This window comes from Dendrobates tinctorius, unplaced genomic scaffold, assembly GCF_039654945.1.
Source record: "Dendrobates tinctorius isolate UK_male_01 unplaced genomic scaffold, ASM3965494v1 ptg000201l, whole genome shotgun sequence".
In the NCBI taxonomy this organism is placed as follows: Eukaryota; Metazoa; Chordata; class Amphibia; order Anura; family Dendrobatidae; genus Dendrobates; species Dendrobates tinctorius.
The window spans coordinates 4,366,731-4,394,429 of record NW_027361868.1 but is presented as its reverse complement, the minus strand read 5'-3'; the positions used below and the strand labels follow the sequence as shown (position 1 = coordinate 4,394,429).

Here is a 27,699-nt window from a genome sequence, read left to right as displayed (position 1 = left end):
AAAGATTCCAGCAACTGAGTGCAGCTCTACACCATAGCTGCCACTCCACCAAGCTTTGCAAGAATTCTTCACTGACACCATAGCTGCCACTCCACCATGCTTTCCACGAACTCCTCGCTGACACCATAGCTGCCACTCCAGGACTCTGACTGAGCTGTCCTGGACTCTTCTCAGCACCATAGTGCAGCCTTAGAGCAAACAGAGTCCACACCTGTGTGCAGCTGTCCAGAAACAGAGTCCCGCAAATGAGTCCAGCTTTTCTGCCAAAAAGTCCAGCATGCTTGAGTCCAGCTCTCAGCAACAAAGTCCAACATTTTGAGTGCAGCTCTACACCATAGCTGCCACACCACCAATCCATGCACAAACTCCTTGCTGACACCATAGCTGCGACTCCACCACGCCATGCCAGCCCTCCTTGCAGACACCATAGCTGCTACTCCAGGAATCTCACTGAGCTGCCCGTGACTCTCCTTTAGCTCCTTCCTTCACCCAGGCTTGCTTGCAAATGAAGACCTTATCACCAACAGTGATTAACACACCTGATACTCTCTTATAGAGCTACCACACCTGTTACATAATTATGTGCACAAACTAAGGTAACCAAAGTGCAATGACACTAATGGCCACCGGGGAAAACCACCTTTGGCACATAGCCAAGGGGAAAAAAAAGGTTACTTTGTGCATTTACTCTGTCAGATCCAACCTGGATCGTGACACATACGACTAGTAAACAAATGACAATGCAGATGCACAAGCATGCATTTTTTCTGGATGAAAAATCCAACAATTTTTTACACACTCTTTCAAGCCTGTCACAGAAGTGACCAGGCTCCTTGCTTGTTTTTGCCCTACAACCTGCACCAGTGACCCTATTCCCTCACATCTCCTCCAGTCTCTTTTCCCAGTGGTCAATACTAGTGATGAGCGAGTATTCTCATTGCTCGGGTGACCTCCGAGTATTTTGGTGTGTTCGGAAATGTAGTTTCTGCCGCTATAGCAGCATTATTTGCGACTGCTAGATTGGCTGATTACATGTGTGGAATGCCTGTTTGATAGGGAATTCCCACATGTATTCAGGCTGTCCATCAGCCACAAATCATGCAGCTGAGGCAACGAAAACAAAATCTCTGAGCACACCAAAATACTCGGAGGTCAATCGAGCATGCTCGGAAAAACCCGAGTATCGCTCATCACTAGTCACTACCTACCTAACTAAAGTGATAACCTCTCTCTTTCCTCTGGTATCTTTCCCTCATCATTTAAACACTCTGTTATAACCCCCTTACTTAAAAACAAAAAAAAATGTCGACCAGAACTGCACTGCTAACTACAGACACACCTGCTGTCATGGGGTTATAGTTGACACAAACTTTTCTTGATACCCTATAACCAATCGCTCACTCGATTGTGTCATTTGCATCTTTAAAACATCTCCAGAATCCAACCTTTTCTAGTCTTTGAAACTGCAAAATCTCTTACGGTCACTCTTATTCATTCTTGTCTTGACTACTGTAAATCTATATCAATCAGTCTCCCTCTAATCAAACTTTCTCCATTCCATTTCATCCTGAATGTGACAGCCAGGGTCGTATTTTTCTCCAGCCGCTACACCAATGCCTCTACCCTGTGCCAGTCATTGCATGGGTTGCTGTTGTGAATGGGTCACCGAGGAGGAAAAAACAAAACAAGCTAAGTCACAGAAAACCAGAGAGGTTGGTAACTATGCAGATTGCAGATCCCTGATCCTAACCACACAACTAGCAGCAGCCGTGGAGCGTTCCTACGATGAACCTAGACACTTCGTCACAGCCGGAGGACTAAATAAGCCTAAAGCAAGAAAAGGGGAAAACTAACTGCCCCAGAGCAGACCCCAAAGGAAAGACAGCCCCCACACATGTATTGATGGTGAAACAAGATGAAAACACAAACACAGGCAGGAAAATAGGCTGAGCAAATGATGGGGCCCAAACTAACTAGAAAGGATAGGAAAGGAAAGACACTGTCTGCAATCTGCCAAAAACCCTACAAAAATAATGTCAAACACTTCTGATTACAAAATTAACCATGAAGTCACTAGACTTCTCCCACTATATCAGCACTCTGAAATATTCTGAGACAGAGAAAAAAGAGGCCAATCTAATAAGGGACAAAAACAAATTGGCAAACACATATAAATAAGAGTGGAAATTCAGCACAGCCCCAGCCGGGGCTGGCTGACCACACAAAAAACTGAATAGACCAACAAAATCAAGTGTGAACATTAGCAGAAAAACTTAGCTTGAGCTGACTGGAACAGAGCTGAGAACCAAGACCTGACAAGCCAGAAGGAATCACCAGCACCAGAATAGGGCATCGGCTGTCTTAAATTCAGTCTGAGATTCCTGAGGTCCAATCGTCATCCTCCTTATCAGGTGGCAGATCTCCACTGATTTAATCAGCCTCACTACCTCCTGTTACCACCAGAGGGAGCCTGGAAGGAGAACTCACAACTGGTAGACCAGAAAATGAACTCACAACAGGTTGCCCATTCGCTATAGAATACAACACAAACTCATCTATCTTACCCATAAAGCTCTCCACACTTCTGCACCACGCTTTATCTCCAACCTCATCTTTGTCAATCATCCTTCCCATGCTCTCCACTCCACAACTGATCTAAGACTAACATTCTCCATAATACGAGCCTCCTACCTCCATCTCTAAGACTTCTATTGTGCTGCACCACTTTTCTGGAATGCACTACCTCGGACAACCCAACTAATATGTAGCCCCCACATTTTTAAAAATGCTTGAAACACATCTTTTTAGACAAGCCTATCATCTCAATTCACCAACCTATCTCCTGTTGCCTCTTTCTAAATTTTCCTCAAAATCTGGTCCCTCTTATTCATCTGTCTCCACATCCTCTTTGCTCCCAGTAGCACTTAGCAACTGTACCTAGACAGATATTGGCTGATGACTAGAGATGGGCGGACCCCTAGAGTTTCAGGCCCGGCAGGTTTGGCCGAACAGTTAAAAAAAAGTTCAGATTCAGGTATCAGAACAGTACCCGGACCAAAACCCAAACCTGGCCCCGAACATCCAGTGTTTGCCGCGCTGTCATGTGCGTTTTCTGGGAAGGAGTCCGGTTTGGAAGCAAAAATTTTCTGTATACATGGGCACATAAATTTGAAATTCGCCCATGTTATAAAAAAAGTAAACGAAACGTAATAGAAAAACAGCAACAACAACAAAAAAACAAACAGTATAAGCAAAACAATAAATAAACTGCATAAATAAAAGACCAAGGAAATCAAGTAATAACCTTTGTTACATTTTTATGACTGTAAAAATCTATATAATTAATGCCATGATTTATGATAACTGATGCGTGCTTTAAAATTAAAGAAAACCTTAGCAGAATTGCATTTTCAGCATTTTGTTGTATTTTAAAATGTTAATTAAATGCTAAAGTATAAGAGGTAATGTTTCTCCTTGTGGAGAGTGACATACCGGTTCTGGCATGCCAATGTAAGAAGTAGTGGTGAGCGAACGTGCTCAGAAAGTGTGTTATCTGAGCATGCTCGGGTGTTATCTGAGTATCTTGGGCGTGCTCGGATAATATAATCGACTCCCTGCGGCTGCATGTTTTGCGGCAGTAGACAGCCGCAACACATGGGGGGATTGACAAGCAAACTGGCAATTCCTGCGTATGTTCCGACTACTGCTGCAAAAGATGCAACCGCTTGGAATCAAATATATTATCCGATCACGCCCAAGATACTCGGATAACACGTTATTCGAGCACATTCGCTCATCACTAGAAAAGAGGCTTATTCGCTGTGGCAATAGGGGCAATACCCCGAAAACACTGTGTCCGCAAATTGAGTTATTGATTTGGCTTTTATCCTATGTCATATTGCAAGACTCGTTAAAGGGTCGATAATGTTTTGTAGGATTGCTGCTTCCAAAAGGTGGCGCTATAAAGTTCAAGTTCTCTTCCTGCCAGAAGAGGCAATTTGCAAATTAAATTTCCCAGAGGAGAATTGCACGGCGAATAAGTATCCTTTCATTGACATGTCAGAGCTGGTATGTCACTTTCCACAAAGAGAAATGTTACCCCTTAGACCTCAGTCCAGAGCCTCTCATCTAGCCAAATCAGTTCTCACACTTTGCACTGATGAGGGGCAATACCCCAAAACACTTTGTCTGCGAATTGAAATTCTGATTTGTCTTTTATCTTAAGTCATATTGCAAGGCTCGTTAAAGGGTTGATAGTGACTTGTAGGATTGTTGTTTCCAACAGGTGGCGCTATAGAGTTCAAGTCCTCTTCCTCTCTGAAGAGGCAATTTGGACATCATCTATGTATTAGTGATGAGCATAACGTCTTATCCGAGCATGCTCGGGTGCTCGTATATTATGTTCGAGTCCCTGCGGCTGCATAATTTGCAGCTGTTAGACAGACACAACACATGTGGGGATTTCCTAACAAACAGGCAATCTCCACATGTGTTGTGTCTGTGTAACAGCCGCAAATCATGCAGCTGCAAGGACTCGAACATAATATACGAGCACGCCAGAGATACTCAGATGACACCGAACATACTCGAATAAGACGTTATCCGAGCACGTTCGCTCATCATCACTACTCTCTATCCATCCATTGGATTACAACAAGAATAAAAAAACATGTAAAGGGTATAGACGGGAAGACTATACATAAGATACATTCACATTTTCATTAGGATTTTCTTCTGCTTAGTTCTAGCACCCAAAGCAATACTGCAGAAGTGAAAAAGTTACCTGCGGTGTTGTGCAAGCAATTGTCGCACACCCCCCCACCTCCTTGCTCGTGGTCATGAGGGTGAGGGTCTTCACTTGCATTATAGTGACAGCTGGATGAATGGTTGTTGCACCGGCACGCCGCGCAGTTATAAGCATTCACATGGTCACCTTGACGAAACGGTTTGTTGTTATAGAGGGGCGAGCAGCGATCACACTGGAGACAAAAATATCACAAATAAAAAAAAGGAAATTCAGAGTTGGAGTTTCAGTCTCACATTCATGTTCAATTTATAAGCTTATCAGCTTGCTTTCATGTGATAATTTTGGAAAATATGGATTAACCAATTCGCACTCTTAGGAACAATTTAGTCACTGAACGAAATTGCCTGAGGCTCTTTATCCTTTTGAAAAAAAAAAAATAGGGATTTATACCCTCCTATGAGCTGCACAATGACTTCGGTGGGTCGCAGTCAGCAACGCTCATACATATTCATGTGACCCTGTCCGTCTGTTGGCATCGCTTTTCTTTGAAGTTTGACCCCAGTAGATGCCTTCTTCTACCAAGAGGCTTCCCCGTAATGGCACAATAAATATTGTTCCACTTAAAGGGCTTAATTTTTAAGTTAAAGCTGTTAGCATGGCTAACTAAAAGTAATACAACAGCAGTAAAATGCACTAACTGCTGCAAATGTACCATAAATCAAACCATGCCTGGATTTCCCTCCAGGGCAATCCCCTGAGGCATCGGAGCTAGCGGAAATTTGCATAAAAACACAGTGTATACTTAGTAGCAAAAAAAGTTAACAGGAAAAAAAAAAACAAAGCACCAATGTCAGAGCGGACGGGGTTTCTTGAAAACTCGGAGACTTCAGTTATAATTTAAATTAACGTTAGAAAATAAAATGAAAAATGGGACTTTTAGGATTTTTAAGATTGGAAGCGTTATATATTTATTTAAGAGCAATTCAGCAGAACATTTAGTAATGTAAAAAATTGGAAATTCCTTTTACGTGTTTATCATTATAGATGTGGACTTACATTATGTTAAATATAATATTTTCGACAATATGAACAATCGTTGCGACTTTTTGAAGCTTATAATAAAGGATCGTGTTTCTTACTTTTTGAAACTCATATAGCGCCCATGAGTTTAAACGGGAGGGCCAGGAAATCTGGATCGAGTCAGAGAGGGAAATGTTCTTTGTTGGTCTATGAGACCTGCATATTGTCTGGTAGGCCAAAGGACTGGTTTCATTTTTAAATAGAAGCTATTAGAGATGAGCAAATTAATTTGGGTGGAATTGAATTTTACTCAAATATTTTTCTGTAATTTGTTTCCACACACTTTCAGGAAAATGGTGGCAGTGAAGAAATATAAAAGGGTAAAAAATGCATCACCTCACCATCCTCTCCGCTCTGACATCCCTTGTCAGGTCCCCATCACTTCCACGCTGGATCCAGTAAGTTTATGCACAGGCCTCATCACGTTGGATCCAGTAAGTTAACTTGGGGGCTCATCACGTTGGATCCAATAAGTTTGTGTGCGGGCCTCATCACGTTGTATCCAGTAAGTTTGTGTGCGGGCCTCATCACGTTGTATCCAGTAAGTTTGTGTGCGGGCCTCATCACGTTGTATCCAGTAAGTTTGTGTGCGGGCCTCATCACGTTGCATCCAGTAAGTTTACGCGCAGGCCTCATCACGTTGGATCCAGTAAGTTTACACGCAGGCCTCATTACGTTGGAGCCAGTAAGATTACACACAGGCCTCGTCACGTTGGATCCAGTAAGTTTACTCGCAGGCCTCATTATGTTGGATCCAGTAAGTTTACGTGCTCAGGCTAGTTTCACACTAGTGTTTTTGCCCACAGCGCACGGTGCCGCTAAGACCCGCCCCCTGCCGCGCACCCTCCGGTCATCTCCGCTTAGTGTCGTACATCGCTGCATGCGATCTGCACACCCTATCTTTAGCATAGGGTGCGCAGACCGTGCGCTGGCCGTGCGCTAGCAGGATTTTGCGTGCGCTGCGCCCTTTTGACGGTGCGCCGACGTGCGCCGAATGCACTATGTTGCATTTGAGAAAGGTCCACAACTCCCAGGACCGAAACGTCGCTGTATGGGCAACTAGCCAGATGGGCTAATAAATAGCACTTTGACTGGAATTCTTTTGGTGTGCTGCTTTCATCTTGAGGACTATATACAGTTGTGGCCAAAAGTATTGACACCCCTGCAATTCTGTCAGATAATACTCAGTTTCTTCCTGAAAATGATTGCAAACACAAATTCTTTGGTATTATTATCTTCATTTAATTTGTCTTAAATGAAAAAACACAAAAGAGAATGAAGCAAAAAGCAAAACATTGATCATTTTACACAAAACTCCAAAAATGGGCCAGACAAAAGTATTGGCACCCTCAGCCTAATACTTGGTTGCACAACCATTGGCCAAAATAACTGTGACCAACCACTTCCGGTCACCATCAATGAGTTTCTTACAATGCTCTACTGGAATTTTAGACCATTCTTCTTTGGCAAACTACTCCAGGTCCCTGATATTTGAAGGGTGCCTTCTCCAAACTGCCATTTTTAGATCTCTCCACAGGTGTTCTATGGGATTCAGGTCTGGACTCATTGCTGGCCACCTTAGAAGTCTCCAGTGCTTTCTCTCAAACCATTTTCTAGTGCTTTTTGAAGTGTGTTTTGGGTCATTGTCCTGCTGGAAGACCCATGACCTCTGAGGGATACCCAGCTTTCTCACACTGGGCCCTAAATTATGCTGCAAAATTTGTGGGTAGTCTTCAGACTTTAAAATGCCATGCAGACGGTCAAGCAGGCCAGTGCCAGAGGCAGCAAAACAACCCCAAAACATCAGGGAACCTCCGCCATGTTTGACTGTAGGGACCGTGTTCTTTTCTTTGAATGCCTCTTTCTTTCTCCTGTAAACTCTATGTTGATGCCTTTGCCCAAAAAGCTCTACTTTTGTCTCATCTGATCAGAGAACATTCTTCCAAAACGTTTTAGGCTTTTTCAGGTAAGTTTTGGCAAACTCCAGCCTGGCTTTTTTATGTCTCAGGGTAAGAAGTGGGGTCTTCTTGGGTCTCCTACCATACAGTCCCCTTTCATTCAGATGCCGACGGATAGTACGGGTTGACACTGTTGCACTCTCGGACTGCAGGGCAGCTTGAACTTGTTTGGATGTTAGTCGAGGTTCTTTATCCAACATCCGCACAATCTTGCGTTGAAATCTCTTGTCAATTTTTCTTTTCTGTCCACATCTAGGGAGGTTAGCCACAGTGCCATGGGCTTTAAACTTCTTGATGACACTGCGCACGGTAGACACAGGAACATTCAGGTCTTTGGAGATGGACTTGTATCCTTGAGATTGCTCATGCTTCCTCACAATTTGGTTTCTCAAGTCCTCAGACAGTTCTTTGGTCTTCTTTCTTTCCTCCATGCTCAATGTGGTACACACAAGGACACAGGACAGAGGTTGAGTCAACTTTAATCCATGTCAACTGGCTGCAAGTGTGATTTAGTTATTGCCAACACCTGTTAGGTGCCACAGGTAAGTTACAGGTGCTGTTAATTACACAAATTAGAGAAACATCACATGATTTTTTGAACAGTGCCAATACTTTTGTCCACCCTCTTTTTTATGTTTGGTGTGGAATTATATCCAATTTGGCTTTAGGACAATTCTTTTTGTGTTTTTTCATTTAAGATAAATTAAATGAAGATAATAATACCAAAGAATTTGTGTTTGCAATCATTTTCAGGAAGAAACTGAGTATTATCTGACAGAATTGCAGGGGTGTCAATACTTTTGGCCACAAATGTATATTATATATATATATATAGGAGATCCATGACTGTCACTCACCTTCCTAATTTTCCTGAGGTCCCTACACATCTGTGGTCAGCGGTAATGAATCAGTGCTCACTTTTTCTGTTGGGAAATATAGCTCAATACACTCTGTCGGAATCATTTCTGTTTTTTATTGCCTATCCAGTAATGAGCCAGACTTTCTTAAGATCTTTGAACTGAATATATTATAACTTGCATGAAACTATCAGGGCAATCAAAAAATACTAAAATGTTCCCATTTGATGTACTAAAGAATAATATCAAAGGACAGTCGCAATGCCAGCAGGAATAACAAGTAGGGGAGAATGTTTAAAACATCACCATAGGAAAGTAGAAATAAATAATTGACATCTACCTGGGAAATAAGGTCAGGGAAATGAGCGTCGTAGAGGGGCTCCGCTCGGCCCACACAGGGCTGACATGTTCCTTAACGCTATCAATCTTAAGCGCTGCAGGATTTTATCATCAGCGGTAATTTGAGTTGATTATGGCGTCAATGTCAGGATAATGATATAGGTTCTGAGGATAATGAAAGAGTAATGGAGGAGAAGCAGCGAACAATTACTTATGTGGTTACCATGCTATAAAGCCATGGTCACCTCCATACTTGGGGATCTTTCCAAACTATAAATGGAGATTATTTGAGTATTCCTGAAGAGGAACCAGAAATGTGAAGTTCTACCAGAGTTCTTTACTGACGGCTTTGGGTCCAGGGTATTGTGAACTCTCCAATCTAGATGTTTCTAGTACACGTTGATTGATATTATGGCTTTTCCAATTTTGGGATACTAATCGGAATTTTGTGACATCACTCCTTTTTTATCGTTTTTTTACGCATCTATTTTTTTCATCATTTTTTTAGACAAATAATTCCAATAAAATAATGAAAAAGTTTATTGCAATTTATTTATATTTTTTTTCCACCACCTAAATGAGACTTTTTATTGGTTTTCACCATCATCTACTTTAATTTTGATATATTACATGTCTATTTTAAGGTAATTGGATGGCGGGCCTCTTTTAAAAATGATTTTTTTTATGGAAAAAAAATGTTTTTTCCAGATCTGTATGTCAAATAGGTCACAATTGTGTAAAATAATAAGTGTGTTCACAAAAAGCATGAACACAGATTCACAAAGTACACGGTCAGTCGGATAACGAGATTGTTGAAGAATTAGAATGCAATTACACTTCTTTTTTATTTAACCCATTCCCGTCCAGGCAATTTTTTTTTTTTTTTTGCTCTTTCGTTTTTCTTCCCCTTCTTCCAAGAGCTGTGACATTTTTAATTTTCAGTAAGTAGTTCTATGTGGGTTTGTTTTTTGCACTACGCGTTGTACTTTTGAACAACATCATCCATTTGTTCATGTGATGTACTGGAATGCGGGAAAATAAATGATGAGCAAAATTGCAGAAAAAAAAGGCTCAATTCTGCCATTGTTTTTATACGTTTCGGTTTTTACAGCATTCATTCTATGGTAAGAATGATCTCACTATTTGATTCTCCGGGGGGAGAGTGATTACAGTGATAACATACGGTACATGCATTTTTTTTAAATTTAAATAGTGAAAGAAAATTCAGAAATACCTGAAATTTTTTTTGCCTGTTTCACATACAGCAAAGTTTACCATTTTTGATAGACGGAGATGTGTGACGGCTTGTTTTCTATGTCCTGAGTTGAAATCTTTATTTATACCTCTTTGCGGTAGATATGACATTTTTGATTGCCTCTTGTTGCATTTTTTGATAATGTTGCGGCATCTGAAAAACCACGCTGTTCAGCAGTTACACGCAGTGTACAGGAATTTCCCTGTAGTATTGTTTCAATGGCAAGTTCTGTCCTTTCAAATGCTGCTTTCATCTGCTGCTCAGCAGCTACATGCAGTGTACAGGAGTTCCCCTGTCTGAGTTCTGAGTGGAGAGTAAAAAAGCTTAGATGGGGAAAGTCCTGTACACAGACTGGTTATAGAGTATGGATTATTGATGAGCAGCAGCTGAAAGGAGCTTCTAAAGAGTCATGATATTTTTATGTAAAACCTCACTGCAGCATGGTATTTGGGAGAAAAGGATGCAAAATAAAGTGATTTATATTCCAAAAATCATAACTTCACAATGCCTGCAATTAAACAATGTTTAGTTACTCTTTAAATATACACCTTATTTTAGTATGCTGTATTTCTTTTTGTTTGCAGGTTATTTTACTTATATTTTAATTTTGCTTTTGCTTACTTTTTTTTGTTCTGAAAGTGGCTTCAGCACAGGCTACAATTATATACTGGAAGCAGCTTTAAGGGGTTGTTCCTTTTGAATTCCCTTTCTTCCCTGGCTGCAGTTTGGTATAAGAAAAAACCTGCTCTGTACTCACCTTCCCCAGCTCCACCAGTGAATCTCCACCGCTGCTCCTGGTGTCTGGCATTGACTGTGGTGCTGTTAGCGCAGTAGCCAATCAGTGAGCTCAGCTGCTCTAAGCGGGGCATCTCATCTACACTGGCAGAGCTGATGAGCTTACTGATTGGCTGCTGAGGTGAAGTCAACGCTGCAGCCAATGCCAGACTCAAGGAGCAGAGGCGGAAACTCGACGGGGGACCCAGGGAAGGTGAGTAGAGCAAGATTGTTTAAAAAAAAAAAAAAAACTAACTACAGATGAGGGAGATCTGATTGCATTGTTCTTCCATTAACCTAATATATTTAAAGAAAAAAATTGCCAAATATCTTATGTTTTGGGTCAATAATTCTGTAAAAAAAAATTAAAAAATGTGATGATTGTTTCCCATTTGTCTGGAGGCCCTAATAGGATTTATTGATGCATACTTTTTCCATCATAGTCTACGGAGAGTTACGGAAGTAGACAAGTGTCCAGCGAAGCAGCCTTATACCGGTACATAAGCCCCAGTCTTAGCAGTGCATCCAATCTAATGTGGGAATACGGCAGGGAAGTTGCCTTTCAGCGCACAGCGACTCATATGATAGGAGAAATGTAGCCTCCTGTGTCACCCGGGCAAGGAGCTAAAAACTGGAGCAAAGACACTTCACAAAGACATTTCTGAGAGTTCTGTGTATGGTGTAAAAAAAAAAAAAAAGCCAAATCAGCCTTATTAAGGATTTAAATTTCTGATTAATGGTGCAATTGTAAAAATAAATCATAGAACCTCACGTGTCTATTAGTTTAATTATATCCATTAATCTCCTTTGAGTCCTAATCTACAGTTCCTTTAACTGTTCTTTCCAAAATAATAGTTTTGTGTCCGGGATGGATTCTCCCCCGTCTTTCATTGCTGAAAGATTGTCAGCTTTATATCAAAAGATTATGCGTAGAGTTATAGCCAGAAGATGTATTGTTTTATAAGGGTTTGTTGTGAGCAAATAATAATCAAGAAAGAGAGAAAGAGAAAGAAAGCGAAAGAAATAAAGAGAGAAAGAAGAAAAGAAATAAAGAGAGAAAGAATGAAAGAAAGAGAGGAAGAAAGAGAGAGAGAGAAAGAAAGAGAGAGAGAGGGAAAGAAAGAATGAGAAAAAGATGGAAAGAAAGAAAGAAAGAAAGAAAGAAAGAAAGAAAGAAAGAAAGAAAGAAGGAGGAATGGAATGAATATGGGAAGGAAGGAAGAAAGAGAGAGAAAGAAAGAAAGAATGAGAGAAAGATAGAAGGAAAGAAAGAATAAAAGAAAGAAAGACTGGAAAGAAAGAATGGAAAGAATATGGGAAGGAAGGAAGGAAGAAAGAAAGCAAAAGAGAGAGAAATAAATAAAGAGAGAAAGAATGAGAGAGCGAAAGAGAGAAAGAAGGAAAAAAGAAAGAAAGAGAAAGAAAGAAAGAAAGAAAGATGGAATGAACACAGGAAGGAAGAAAGAAAAGAAAGAAAAGAAAGAAAGAAGGAATGAAAAAAAGAAGAGAGAAAAGAAAAGTAAGAAAATAGAAAGAGAAATAAAGGAAGGAATAAGGAGAAAAAAGGAAAGAAGAAAAAGAAAGTAAGTTAGAATGGAGGAATGGAAGCAAGGGAATGTTAGCCATAACCATAGCCATAGCCATGTGATCATTGGCTCATGCATTCTTCTATTTTGTGAAAAAATAGCAGAGGGTATTTTAAGGGCGATTCCTGTGAATCAAATGACAAATTGTTTGAATTTTCCGGATCAAAGGAATTTACTAAAATTTGACCCGGATTGTATTCGCTCCTCCCCAGTATCTACTTCCAGGTGTAGTCGGTCTGGTGGGCTCTCAAAGTAGGGAGCCTCTGGGCGCTTTGTCATTTCCATAGTGTAGTCGGTCTTCTACTACTAATGGCGGCTTCTACGTCTGAATGTGCCAGAAGGACCATCGGGGCCCCTTATCCCAACCTTTGTCTCCCCATATCACAAAGCCCCATTTTGCAGTCTGTTAATGTAGCACAGAAATGTCAGCTTGCAGTTCCTAAATATCACGCCGAACCAATAAGCTGTAATATTCTCATTTGCTCGGTAATTGAATCAGATTACTGTGTTTATGTTCTGAAACCCTCTAGCAAAATAAAAAATGAATAAAGCGGTTTCTCTCTCCTGTTGTGCAGGCGGAGAAAGGTCCTTTAAGGAGATCTTAAAAGCTGTTTTCTCTTGTAAAAGATTCTTTCGAAATCGCGGTAAATTAGATTCCTGAGGAAGTGCGGGGGATACACTATACTGACATCATTAAGATACTTATCTATTAATAATTCATAAGATGATGATATATATCAATTATGCCCCTACTCCGTTTGTAGAAAAATGTTCTAATCCGTAATACCATATATATCAAACACAAAAAATGTTAATATTCATGAGTAGCTTTAATATGAATGGCATGTGAACCTGACATTTCCACCAGTTGGCTAATGATTTACTGGCGAGTACCTCTGATATTAACTTTTCTTGCCAATTCATTTTCTATTCAATTTACAAAGCCTTACCAATGCATTGGCAATCAATTTCGAGAGAGACTGTGAATACAAATTGGTTATAAAGATAAGGCTCGTGAAAGAAAATTGGAGCCCGGTCTGGAAAGTTGTTCCTTTCTCCGATTCTCTGATTAGGTTAATGTCTTAAGGAGAAGTTATCTGATGGACTCACCGCTTTATTAGAAAATTATATTGAGCATTGTTTTGTGTTCCGTCAACTTAAGTGTTTTTTTCATCATCATAAATTTGGTAAAATTCAAAAGTGCTTTTAAAATGAATAAACATTACAATTTACCCCTTATTAAAAATCCTTACAGTCCTCAAAAACTGAGGATTTTTTAGGTTACCAGCCACCTATAAGAAGTAGCCGGTTTCCTAGTCAAGAAGTACGTGCTCCTCCGATGCTGCAGAGGCAAGGCTGTCTCTGAGAGCACGCAGTTCGGACTAGTGGTGTGACCATTCTGCTGGCCCAAACTGTCAATCTGTCAAGCATGAGGTTCACCCATAAAATGCTACCATGTGAGTAACCATTTAAAACGGTTGTCAAGTCTTAAGCAACAAGTCTGCTGACACTCTATGTGACTGCAGACTTGTGAATCATCACATGACATGCACTGCGTACTGTGAGGGTTCTCAGATACGGCAGGCGTGTGACTGCAAGTATTTGATTTGCATACGTGCAGTTACGTGCCAACTAGACGTGTGAGGCCTCACTCAGTGCAAGTGCATTGAATGAAGCCGGTTACAGTCTAGTCGGAATGTGTCCGGAAGTATACATATTGCATACTTATGGTCACATGACTGCCCACTCTCTGCATTAGCACCACTGGACACGCAGTGCAAGCGATGTGGGGATTCACAAGTCTGTAGACTTGCAGTTTAAGACCAGACAATCCCTTTAAGTGTGAATTTATGTGCTGCAGACTGAAAATCTATAGTAATTTACAACATAATATATGTGGCTGGTGGTTATAAATCCTGCACAAAATCATTGCAAATTTGAAAAATTTCCCAAACTATAAAATTTAGCATTTTGTTCACTGTGGACCTTTGAAATACATAGTCTGAAAACAGCAGGAAAATCTGCATCAAAATCTGAATATATTTCATGAAAATTTGTGTAACGTGCTGCTGCAGTGTATTACAGCGCAACCTCCACCAGGGGGTGATGGTGAGGGAAGAGAGGCTACACACACCCACACAGAGCAACAACTCATGTGTCACAGGTAATGAAAGAGTGGTCAGACTAGCCGAAGTCAGCAACTGTCAGGAGCTGAAGTACCAAGGGAGACAGCAAGTGCGTGGTCAGGGACGAGTGAGAATTCAGGACCTACCAGGAACGTGGTATCAGAAACGTAAGATGTAAGACCTTGTCAGGGTACAAGCCAAAGGGTCAAAGCCAGTCGGAAAGCATGGTTTCAGAAACGGAAAAACCAGAGGCAGAGTCTGGAGAGCAAGCTGGGTCATACACAAGTCCAGGTAATCGAGGCAGGAGGAACACTAAAGGAATACCGGTCAGAGGCACTAGCTTGGAAGCTTGCAGTATAGCTGATGCTGGCCCGCAGGCTGCTGAGGACTGAAATAGCCCAGCCAGCTCCAGAATAAGGCAGATGGGATTATCCTCCGCAAGACAGCAGAGAGCAAACTTTTGACTGGATCATGACAATTTGGGTGTTGATTTGTTGCCGGATCTGAAGTGGAAAAAAAGTCTCTCTCCTAGTGCAGAGCATGTAAATTTCGATTGCTAATGCAATTTTTCATTTTAGTTTTCCCTCATAAATGGTTTGCTTTAAAAAATGTTAAGTTTTAAGACTATAATACACTAGAGTTGGCCAAACTCACAGATATCATCCAGATTGTTGGACAGTCTAATGAGTGTGGGGGGACAATCAACTCTCCACTGACGGATGATGTTGGGGAAAATAAGGATCAGGCAGGTTGAATGATAACTCCAGACCCTTTCGTTCTTCAGGAGATAAGGCACTGCTGGAGCCGTCCTCTCTATCCTTCGAAAATGCTTGGACAATTCTGCTGTGCCGAACATTCCTGTGTATGGGGGAATCGGAAGAGATACCTGATGGTTGAATAAGCGTTCAGCTGTCAGCTATCCTTATGATCAGCTTACGTTCACGCCAAGCATGGTGGGTACATTTGGACCATGCACAAGGAGATACTCTTGAAACATAGACCAAACAAGACTATAACAATTTTCAAGCCATAAAGAAGATAAAAGAGTCTTGTTTTGGCATTTGTCTTGCACGTATACTTTGTTATTCCTCTTTTTATCCTGTATATAGATAGGTGTGGTATATCTTGGCTTGAAAGACACTGTAGGGTTTGCTATATACATCAAGAGATTTTCCGAGTGTGTACAACTGATATTCTCTAGTGTAAGTCAATGTTATATTTTATATCATATTGGTGGTGGAAGTGATAACTTGTACAGATACAGTGTTTACTAAAGTATTCAACCCCTTCAGAAATCAATGGATTTATCTGATTTCTTGATATTGGCTCCAAGTCATCATTTGCATATTGTTTGCCTTACTTTCCATTTAATCCTTGTGGATTAGTTACAATTTTTGGTGACAAATTCTTCAAAATGGTGCATGTGTCTCACTCATTTGGCACAAAGTGAAAAGTGGTCTTTTTTTTTGGTTTGAACTGTTTATTTGTGACTTTTTGGCACCAATTGTCAAAGGTTTTGCAAACAGCACAAAAAGCGCACCAAAATTCTAGTGTACTCAAAAATTCACTAGGCATGGGGGGGAGGTGCGCCAAATTTAGTGACTTTATAAAAAGTTGTAATTGATGACTGAGGCAAAAAAAAAAAAATCTGAAATCACTATCCTCCGCCCATAAAGTGGTTACTTTTTCTCCCGCATGACATTGACTTATCATAAGCCAGACACGTCATGAAGGGGGAAAAAATAACATGCCCTCAGAGAAGCTTAGAACAGTTTTTATCTGTGTGAGACATGTAATGACAGACAAATCTGCTTTCCTCACTAATCTCCCTGCCATAATCTACTGTAATTACAAGATGTAGAGGCATTTGTAATGAGACACAGCCCTGATCTATTCCTCTCACATTGACAATGCTGTAGCATGAGAGCTGCAGAGTGCAGACGTAGTGGTGTTTGTAAGAAAACACACATCTGCTTTACTCTCCTACACTGACAGTGCCTTGAGATGAAAGCTGCAGATGTAGAAGTGTTTGTACTGACACTCAACTCTGGTATACTCCCCCCACACATTGACAATGCTGTAGGATAAGAGCTGCAGACTCTGCTTTACCCCCCCTCCTCCCGCTTCTAACCACAGTAGATGCCAGCAGTGTCATTACACAGAGTCTGACATTACCTAGCGGCACGTTTATTTTTTTCCCCCGGCATGACACATCCTGCTTATAATTTTTCAATGTAATGCAGTTTAATAGTATCTCCCTTCCCGCCACAGAAAAGAATTTCTGTTAATGCTCCCTTGGTTGAAGGGTAAAATTCTAATTTAAAAGTTTACAAACCAATATTTCAGCGACATGATTGGAAATTAAAAATTAGAAACTATATTTTATTCAACACTGCAGCGAAATTGGCGAAAAATTCCTCTCTAAAGGGGTTTGCTGACCACACGCGGCTCCTTTCTATTCATTGTTCTACAAGTTTACAAAATTGCTGAGCGTGCTCGAAATTTATCCCAACAGATATAAAATGGGTTTCAAGGATGTGAAAACAGTGCCCCACCTTTGCACAGGTTGTGTCTGGTATTGCAGCTTAGTACAGGTCTAGTACTCTAGCCATTTATTTTCTAATCCATGCCAACCCCTTTAAAGCAGTAATTAAAGCATTTTTTTTCTCTATCAAATACTAGTATAAAGAGGTTGAATATTGTAGGAAGCAATAAGGCTACTTTCACACATCAGTTTTTTGCCGTCAGGCAGGATCCGGCTTTTTTTAGAAAAAACGGATCCGGCATAAATTTTGGAGAACTGTAGAAACGGATCCGTTTTTTTTGCTGGATCCGTCTCTGTTCCTGGAGGCTGGCCAATTGGATCTGAGCATGCGCAGACTTAAAAAAACCGGATCTGGTGGCTGGATCCGTCTTTTTCTGGATCCGGCGCATTCCGGCGCCCATAGACTTTCATTGTAGCAAAAAGCTGGAAGCGCCGGATCCGGCGCTTCCAGCTTTTTCGCCAGAGACAAAAAACGTTACAGTAGCCGTTTTTTCCAGACGCTGGAATGAGACAAGTTGCCGGATCCGGCAAAAAACGGATGAAACGCAATGCCATCCGGCACGATCCGGCGCTAATGCAAGTCAATGGGGAAAAACCGGATCCGGCATTGCATTTTGCCGGATCCGGTTTTACAAAAAAAAGCCGGATCGCGCCTGAAGGCAAAAAACTGATGCGTGAAAGAGGCCTTAGCCCTTATATACTATATTCCTCTTTTGAATTTATTATAATTCTTTTTTTATTTCCCTTTTTTTACTATCTGCTAGTGATTTATTATTCTCAATCAAAATTTGAGCAATTTTCTTTTCTTTTTTTTATTTGCATAGGTTTCACTTTTTTTTTTAGCACACGCACAAAAAATATATAAATCATTTAGAGGAAATAACTATGTGATGGCTTTGAAGTCAGAATATTAAATAATAAAAAAAAAAGGAAAAAATAAAATAATTTAATTCCAAAAGTAAAAATGTAGTCAAAACAAATTTGCCGTGTAATGCGCTGCGCGGCTGATAATTATATTATAAGACGACATAAAAGAGTGGCGAGATAAGAAACAACACCAACCTGGAAGTCTGCAAAACAAGATATACCTGCCTGCAAGAAAATCTAAAAGGCATGAAAAATATTAGCTACAGGAGGGCTCGGTGTTTAAATGATTAAGGCAATTTTCCGAGCAGTAAAAAGATATGTCTTTATATCAAAAGATTTATTTCATTTGCTTCCGCGGAAAGAAGACACTGGAAATGTAATATTAAAATTTAATGTAACAATAAAACAATTTGCTTGTTATTTCCAGAAAGGTGCGTATGTGGGTTTTACGGAAAGCTCTCTCAATTAATTTGATCTCGCCGGTTGCCGCTAATGAAAGAATAGAATCCCACTTATTGTTATCAAGACTGGAAAAGATTGTTTCTGGTGTTTGATGAGCGGGGGAAGTTTTTAAAGCCACGGTGTGCGCTGTTTATAGGAGAAATTTTAATTTATTCTAGATAACAGTGATATAAGGGGTTATTAAAAATCATTGGTCGATAGAAGATTTTTTTTTTCGCTACAAAGTCAAAAATCTTCTTTTGCTATCAAGGGTTTCTGTTACTTATCTCACCTTTAGGCTTCATGCACATGGTGCGATGTATGTAGCGGTCACACAGACTATTGGGCCTCTATGATACTGATCATAGAATCATAGAATGTTAAAGTTGGAAGGGACCTCAAGGGTCATCGTGTCCAACCCCCGGCTCAATGCAGGAGTCGCTAAACCATCTCAGACAGATGTCTGTCCAGCCTCTGTTTGAAGACTTCCATTGAAGGAGAACTCACCACCTCTGGTGGCAGCCTGTTCCACCCATTGATCGCTCACACTGTCAAAAAGATTTTTCTAATATCTAATCTATATCTTCTCCCTTTCAGTTTCATCCCATTGCTTCTTGCGTTTCCATGTGCAAGTGAGAATAAGGATGATCAGTCTACACTGTGACAGCCCTTCAGATATTTGTAGACAGTTATAAAGTCTCCTCTTAGCCTTCTTTTTTGCAAGCTAAACATTCTCAGATCCTTTAACCGTTCCTTGTAGGGCATACTTTACAGTCCACTCACCATTCTGGTAGCTCTTCCCTGAACTTGCTCCAGTTTTCAATGTCTTTTTTAAAATGTGTTGCCCAGAACTGGACACAGTATTCCAGATGCGGCCTGACCAAGGAGGAGTAGAGGGGGATAATTACTTCACGTGATCTAAACTCTATGCTTCTCTTAATACATCCCAGAACTGTGTTTGCCTTTTTTGATGCTGCATCACACTGTTGACTCATGTGCAGTATGTGATCCATTAGTATACCCAAGTCTTTTTCGCATGTGCTGTTGCTTAGTTCCATTCTATAGATGTAATTTTTGTTTTTCTTTCCCAGATGTAGAGTCTTCTATATTTCTCTGTTAAATACAATTCTATTAGTCGCTGCCCATTGTTCGAGCTTATCTAGATCCTTCTGAATCCTTTCTCTGTCTTCTCTTGTGTTAGCTATGCCTCCTAGCTTTGCATCGTCTGCAAATTTGATTAGTTTACTGAGGTATCAGCTGCCAACATGCCATTTGCGTGATGCAGTCATTCTATGCTATCATGGTTTTGCGCTATGGCTGTCCTATCAGTGGCCGCTAAATCTGTACCATCCTACATTTCTGATTTTAGAAATACGGAGAGTGATCGCGGATGTATTCAACTGAAAAAAACATCATGCCTTGTTAGTTTAAAGGGAGACTATCCCTGTATTTAGGGAAAAAAACACACTGTACAATACTTGGACCATCACTGCTGATGGGTGCTGATCCTGCTGGTGAAGCACAGCCAGAAAGCATGGAAGCAAAAGGGAAAATTCCAGCACATGTATCCAGTGAAAAACATGAGGATCTACGTAACATGGCATCCTAGCAAGCTAAACAAGTATACTTCCGGGCCATAGAATGCAATCGCGTATGCCGGCGCATGTGCAATACTGTTTTTTGGCTTCACCCATAGTTGGGCAAAGCATACAGCGCATGCGCGAGGGACCATTTGAATACGCACGCACGGTAACTCTACGCGATCGCATAAATTCACCGAAAGGACTGCGTAGAGCAAGCCAGGAAGGGGGAGAAACGGACGATAAGCCCCGCCCATTGGACCGGACCGAGCATATTTACATACACCGCAGGAGGAATAAAAACAGTATTTATGTATCATTGGTGGGGAGCCAAGGGGTATAAAAAGTACTTGTATAATGCAGAGCTGACACTAAATTGAATGATACTTTTACATGATATGCCAAAAAAGTGGTGACAGATTCCCTTTAATTCGAAGAGAAGGCCTTGGACATCATGATGTGTTTCGCCCAAAGTCTAGTTAGTGTCTTGGACAGCAAACATTGTGATGTGAAAGCATGCGTCATCATGTCAGAGGTGCTGGAAGCCCCTAGAGTAGAGTGAAGGTGCCCAAAAGGGGACATCACATTCCAGAGGAAAGAAAGGAAGGATGCACAGGACCGAATGTTGGGCTGTAACAGGATGATCTGCCATTGTGACCACCAGTAACAAACTATAATCTGTGAGGAAAGCTGGCAGTACATGCTCAGCTTCTCTGCAGCGCCATCACTGGGAGAAAAAAGCATTACAAAATTTTCAATCATTGGTTATACAAAACACTGGCTCCTGCAGAATGAGAGAGACACTCTTTGCAGACACTTTCTTTGGTCTAGCTAATGTATATATTCCCTGAATGCAGGAAATCCCTTTATTAGCTCAAAACTCTCTACTAGGGTAGTGGAAAAGGGGATTTCAAGACCTTTATTGAAAAATTTGGTTTCACTGAGTTATAGTCATTTAAGAGAGGTAAAAACTGTTGTGAAAAATTCAAGTATAATGATGTGAGGAGACAAGGATACAATATCATATTAATGCTAAATTCTGGCCTTATAGTGAAAATTTATTTTTTGGTCTTAAAGGAAATCTGTTACCCCATTTTAGCCCTATAAGCTGCGGCCACCGACATCAGGGGCTTATCTACAGCATTCTGTAATGCTGTAGATAACCCCAGATGTAACCTGAAAGATAAGAAAAACGAGTTAGATTATACTCAACCGGGGGTGGTCCGGTCTGGTGGGTGTCGTGGTTCCGTTCGGCGCCTCCCATCTTCATACGATGACGCCCTCCTTCTTACTTCTGCCTCGGCTCCAGTGCAGGGAAGGTGACCTGACGGACGGACTGACTGGCCAGATTTCAGAAGGGAAAACAGCTAGGAAAGAGTGGGTGACGTGCAGTACCTTGGGTTGACCACTAGATGGCAGGGAGGAGTGTGAGCATAGGACTTGACATCAGCTTAGCGCTAAGAAACCGTTGGTCATGGGGGGCGGAGTTACAGGGAACCGGGAAAGCTATAAATTTGACAGGAGGGTTCCAGAAGATTCCAGTCCCCAGGGGGAGCTCAAGTGATGAAGAGATTGTGACAGTTGGTGCACTGTGAGGAAAACTCAACCGGGGGACTGAGGAGAAAGGAAGTTAGGGGGGTGGTCCTGACACGAAGTACCGCAGTATAGACGAGGCTCCGGGTGTGGGACACCGTATTTGAAACGACGTTTGACTGGTAAAATTACTGTTGGTGTATAGGCCTAAGGCAGCCACAGTGACAGAGCTGTCAGAGCGTCACTGAGTGTAAAGGGGACGGTACGTATACATACGTCCCTGGAGGAAGTACGGTGTCACAATGTGTTCTGTAACCGGAGAGCTGTGAAGAAAAGTGCGGTGTGCTGTGAGGCCGTCTGGCACACAGCGAGAGAAAGAATAAACTTGGACCTGTTGCACCTGAAACTTGCCTCCAGATTGTGTCTGTACATCACTGCGCGGTATACAGAGGGACCACCCCCCAGCCCGGCCCACGACACTACACCTGCGCAGGCGGACTTTATCTGCCCTGTTGAGGACAGAGCAGAGTACTGCAGTGTGCAGGCTCCGGACCTCTCTGACCTTTCCCGGCTGTCGATAAGCCCTTATTGGTGGTGGCCGCAGCTTATAGGGCTAAAAATAGGTAACAGATTCCCTTTCAATAAATTCTATAAATGGAAACATCTGCAATTCTCAACTAATTAAAAAACATGATACAAAACATAAGAATTAAAAATCTTACTTTATCTCCCTCGGTGAAACTCTTGGTGTCACATAGGCACTTGTAAGGTGAAACACTCGTATCACAAGAATTAGCATGCCCATGGCAATTACACCTGCAATAGAGAATGAACTAGTTATCTGTAGTCAGTAGTGACATTTCCCCGACAATGACAGTGTAATCAAGCAACTTTTATGGAGCCTCTAATGTGTTGAGAGTACAGGATAAGTAAAACATCCATTATAAGGAAATATAATTAAACTAGCTGCAAATGCAAAACGCTCTTCTCGTTTAGTGAAGTGTCGATGTTCTGTAATCCACGTCCTTCAGTCAATAGTAAAATAATTTGCAAATTGTTATTTTCAACTTCAATACAGTTTCCCTGGGTAATGATGCACATACCGTACAATTTATTGCTCCTCTAAAAAGACGTAGCCAGTAGAGATGAGCGGATCGATTGGTGCAAATTAGTCAAAGTTTTAGTCATTTGGAAAATTTGAACAATTCATGATTCACTTCATGTGAATCACCTAAAATGACCACAGCCATTTTGCATAGTCCTAAAGATTGCATCAGCACCAGAAGCATAACGTGACCTCGGATTGTGCTGCGCTGACGTCCTCATAATGCTTTGAAGCTATCACATCATGTGATATAGCCAAGCCAATCAGAATGGCTTATACTAGCCTGTATAAAAGCTGAGGCAAGGAATGCAGCAGCCATGTTAATATGAATCTGTATAGCGAGAGGACGTCAAAGGTCATAGCCAAAGAGATAGGGAACAAAAGTCATAAAAAAATGAAGAATCTGTATAGATAGTGTGTGACATTACAGCAGTGAAGATCATTAGTGTGTGAGGAAAAGAGAATAACACAGATTTTAGTGATATTGGAGAGTCAGAATGTCATATTTGTCTTTGCTGTTGAAAAGGAGGCTTGGGAGTACTTTGGGTTTTCTCCCAATCAGTTTGCTGCAATTCAGATTTTCTGGTAAAATTTGTTAAGCTGGCAAATTTACATTTCACAACATTTGGTTGTCTCTAGTAGCTAATCTTTTCTTCATCTGGGAAAAAAAGATTCAGGTCACTTACTACACATAGTATAAGGGTACATCCAGGCAAGACACCAATTTAGCGGGGAAAAAAAGCATAGAATTTGCCGCAAATCATTTTGCATGGGTTACCTCCATTTGCATTTGACATGGATTTTGCTGCAGGCTTCCTGCAGATTTTTCCTAATGTAGGTCAATTTTTGCATGGATTTTACACAAATCTTTTACATTTAGTATCCTCTGGATAAGATTTGATAGATGCTCATCCATTTTGAAGTATATCTGCCCCGTGAGAACGTACCCTCGTACAAATCTCATCAAAGGGAACCTGTCACCAAAAAAATTCTACTAACTTTCAGATATAGGTTTAATCTGTAGGTTAATAGCGTTATTAACCTGCCCGTGCTTAGCCGAACTCTACCGGGAGAAAGTTAACTTTATTCCTCCCGGAAGTGTTCAGTCATGGTGGCGATTCAGTCATCGCTCCGAGTATATAGAGTGGCGGCTGTAACCATGCCTCGACACTGACTGACAGCCGACCCAATGCAGAGTCAGCGTCAGTCAGGGTCGGAGGTGGGGATACAACCGGCGCTCTGCATACTCATAGTAGTTGTGACACAACTGGCGCCAGTACTGACCCCATGTTTGAACGCCAAACACTGCCAGGGGAAAAAAGTTAATTTTCTTCTGTCGTTTGAAAAAGTTTGGGCACCAGCCAGGTTAATAACGGTATTAACCTGTAGATTAACCCCATATCTACAGGGTATTAGTGTTTTTATTTGGTGACAGGTTAACTTTAAGTTCATTAGTAGCTTTAGAAGCCATATCCAGTGAGCGCCCATTAATTATGGCTGTGTGCCCAAAAGTTTATAGCATCAAGTCAGAAAAAAAGAGCTCCCAAATATAAAGCGGCCAAAATTACCGAATTTGTCATGGCTGCCCTTATTTTTTAGTTGCAGACCTGGCAAATTCAATGTTGTCCCAGACCAAATAAGAGGTGGATTTACGGAAACTCTGCCAAAAAGCAGTCAAGCACAGTGGGGCTAGGATGTTTGCATGTGGGACTGGGTGCGGGATTTAAGCAACTCTATACTACCTACATACAGTACATGGATGTACGATGTACACATATGTTATGATTAGAGATCAAATCTGACATTCATTTTACATGGCAGATTCGATTTGCTCTGAGTAAAATTGGTCCAAATTGAAAGAGCCTGAATAGCTGTTTATTACGTTTACTATGATTTGAATTCCAAAGCAAAATGTAAGGGGATGAGGGAATGAAAAACCATAAATATCATATACTCCCTAGCGATGAGCAAATCAATTCAAAGTCAATAAAATTTGCTTTTAATTTCACCAAAAAATTCAGATGTACCAAAATTGGAATTTTTTTTGTTATTTGATTCTCTCAAATCCAGCAAAATGGCAAATTCTTCATGATGCTTCGGTGCTTCCGATACTGCCTAGCCCTCACAACACCACGATATCACCGGGTGAAGCACAACTTAATGTCATGTAAGGCCTAATCACCTGTCCCATCATTCAGTTCCCACCTGCTCCAAGACTCTTCAGCGCCTACGGTGATTTGTAGTCCTCACAACGTCATGACAATAAGGAGCAATGCATGTCAATGACAAGGCATCCCCCTGGAACACTTTAGGGCTCTTTAGCACCTCTGGTGTTGAAAAGGTCTTACAGTATAGTGGCATCAATGACTATACCTCACCCCATTATGCTTGGATTCACAACACCGATTACTACCTGGCTTCTACTAGCTGTTCTGTCTAAATCCCCATTCTGAGGTGCTAGAATAGATCGAGACCCTGGAAGGCATTCGGCCCATTCCAGGATCTTGAAAATGTTAACAGTATGTGACTAGGATGTATTATAGCTCAATAGTCTCCTTTAATCTCTTTATGAAATCCTATCTGACTGAACAAAGCAGTTACACAGCATGGGTTTCACAGGAAGTCATCCTGTATGAGTTTGGATACTAGCTGGTGTGGCTGGACCACCTGCTGAGCCAGATGTCCTGTTACAGCTGCCATTAAATCCCCCCATATTCTTCACAAGGCCTTACAATGATATGATGTCAATCACCATGCCTCTCCTCGGAACTTGCCTAAAGAGCTCTCATGACTCTTCATGGCTCTTTAGCACCTCTGGTGGAGACTAGGCCTTACAATGTCACGATGTCAATGACTAGGCCTCTCCCTAACTCTGAGCTCCCATAACTCCTCAAGGATCTTTGGTAACCCAGGTTCTCACTAGGCCTTACAATGACAGGACGGGAAGCCTAGTCATGACTAGGTCTCACGAGAAGTCATGAAGTGCATATCTTCTCTAGGTCAGGACATCATGAAGTATATCCAACCTAGTCTTGATGTGTAAGACAAGTACATTCACATTTTCCAAGTTATATGCTAAATCAGTGTCTTTTTTTCATACTACACAAATACATTGCTGCTACCGGGCGTATGGAAAGATAACATGACCTTACCTTCCACTGATGGTAATTTCACGAATTCCATAATACCGATATCGGAAACTCACATTAGACTCCAGTGTATGATATTGACCAGTTAATTGAATCCTGACTTGAGACGCTTTCACAAACTCCTGAAGTTCCTGGTTGTTATAAAAATCATTGTAACCTGGACGATGATTCGGTTCCGGAGTCAGAAGGCTTAGGGTCACATTTCCATTAGAATAAGGGGTGTTACTAGGAACAGACATTTCAATGAGACATAAAACATCATGTAAAGCAACAAAACAATCCAATAGCATAAAAAACTACTACAGTTCCCAAATTGTGCATAACATTGACTAAATTACTCATTTTTATATGTTTTCCTTGTCTTTAAAGGATGGAAGGCTCCTTGTTTGAAATTATCATGATTTCTGTAAGCATACAGTATATTTTCTACAAAGACCCAAATCCACCACTGAAGTAAAAGATAAAATTAGTTCTGCAGAGTTAGAGCAGCTTGGCTGCTTTTGGCCAGCAATAGTGCCACACCTGCTAACAGGTTGTGTGTGGTATTGCATCTCAGCACTATAGAAGTGAATAGGGTTAAGCTCCTGTATCATGTACAACCTGTGGACAGACGTGGTACTGTTTTTGGAAGGAATCCACCCTAAGTTGAAATGCTAAAGGCTTCCCATCTTGATTTTCTTTAGTAATTTCAGTGTCAATCTCTCCTAATCCTAAGTGTATATTTTAAAAAGTGGCATAAACAAATTGTTTAAATATAAAATTGTAAAATTTGTAAAAAAAAAATAAATAGAAAATAAAAAATTGCATAGTGATTAGTGAACACAGTTCTTTCTACCTGGAAAACTGAAGACAATTTACAGAATTTGGGTTATCTAAAATGCCATTATTTTCCATTCCAAACGCTCGACAATCACTTGCAAAATATTGCCAATCCTCCCAGAAGGAATTTCTATTTTTCTTTCTTTGGATTCTTAAAGCTTTTGGCATCGAGCTGTAAAATTGAATAGTAACGTAAAATATCTGAAAAATAAAGAATACACTGTAAATAATCACTTTAAAAATGTAAGTAAAATGCAGAAAACAAGATAAAGTAAGGATTTCGAATGTATGATCGAAGGAATAAAAATGGACAATGGAAATTGAAAAAAACTTTGAAAAAAAATGACGTGCAAGTGAAATACTGCGTCAACAAGGCAAAATGTCTACTAATAAGGGCCTGTCACACTAAGCGATATTGCTAGCAATATCGCTATAACGTCACTGGTTTTTGTGACATAGCAGCGATATTGCTAGCGATATCGCTATGTGTGATACTTACCTCCGACCGGCTCCCCCGCTGATTACCGCTGATCGCGCGAGAACATCCTGGACCATTTCTCGTTGTCAGCTTCCTGCTGGGCTTCCTGTGGCGCCGACGAGCGACACGTGGACGGGGGCGGGAGGACGTCAGGATCGCCTCGTCTGACAGGTAAGTAGCGACCCCCAACCGCTGCTATGTTGCTGGTGAGATCTGCCTGTGTGGCAGCTCACTAGCGACCACTTAGCGATGCACCAGTGATCCTGACCGCGTCATATCGCTGGTCGGGATCGCTGGTGCATCGCTAGGTGTGACAGTACCTTTAGTCTTCTCATCACCCCTCTATCCACATGACTGGATATCAGGATATCAGATATAACAAGTGGAGAAACTACAAAGGGGTCCAGTCAACCAGGCAGCTAGTTGTGAGCGTACTGATTCATCTCTGGCAGAAAAGAGG

General features: G+C 41.1%; 1 protein-coding gene across 1 annotated transcript in view; it reads right to left on the bottom strand.

Annotated features, from left to right (window-relative positions):
* USH2A (usherin) overlaps nucleotides 1-27,699 on the bottom strand; it is a 994,545-nt gene that overhangs the window by 863,914 nt on the left and 102,932 nt on the right. The window contains exons 6-9 of the mRNA XM_073553328.1: nucleotides 26,778-26,962; nucleotides 25,946-26,167; nucleotides 22,411-22,504; nucleotides 4,784-4,979 (exon numbers count right to left, since the gene is read on the bottom strand). Of these exons, the coding sequence (XP_073409429.1) occupies nucleotides 4,784-4,979; nucleotides 22,411-22,504; nucleotides 25,946-26,167; nucleotides 26,778-26,962 (697 nt within the window). The remainder of the gene's footprint in view (nucleotides 1-4,783; nucleotides 4,980-22,410; nucleotides 22,505-25,945; nucleotides 26,168-26,777; nucleotides 26,963-27,699) is intronic.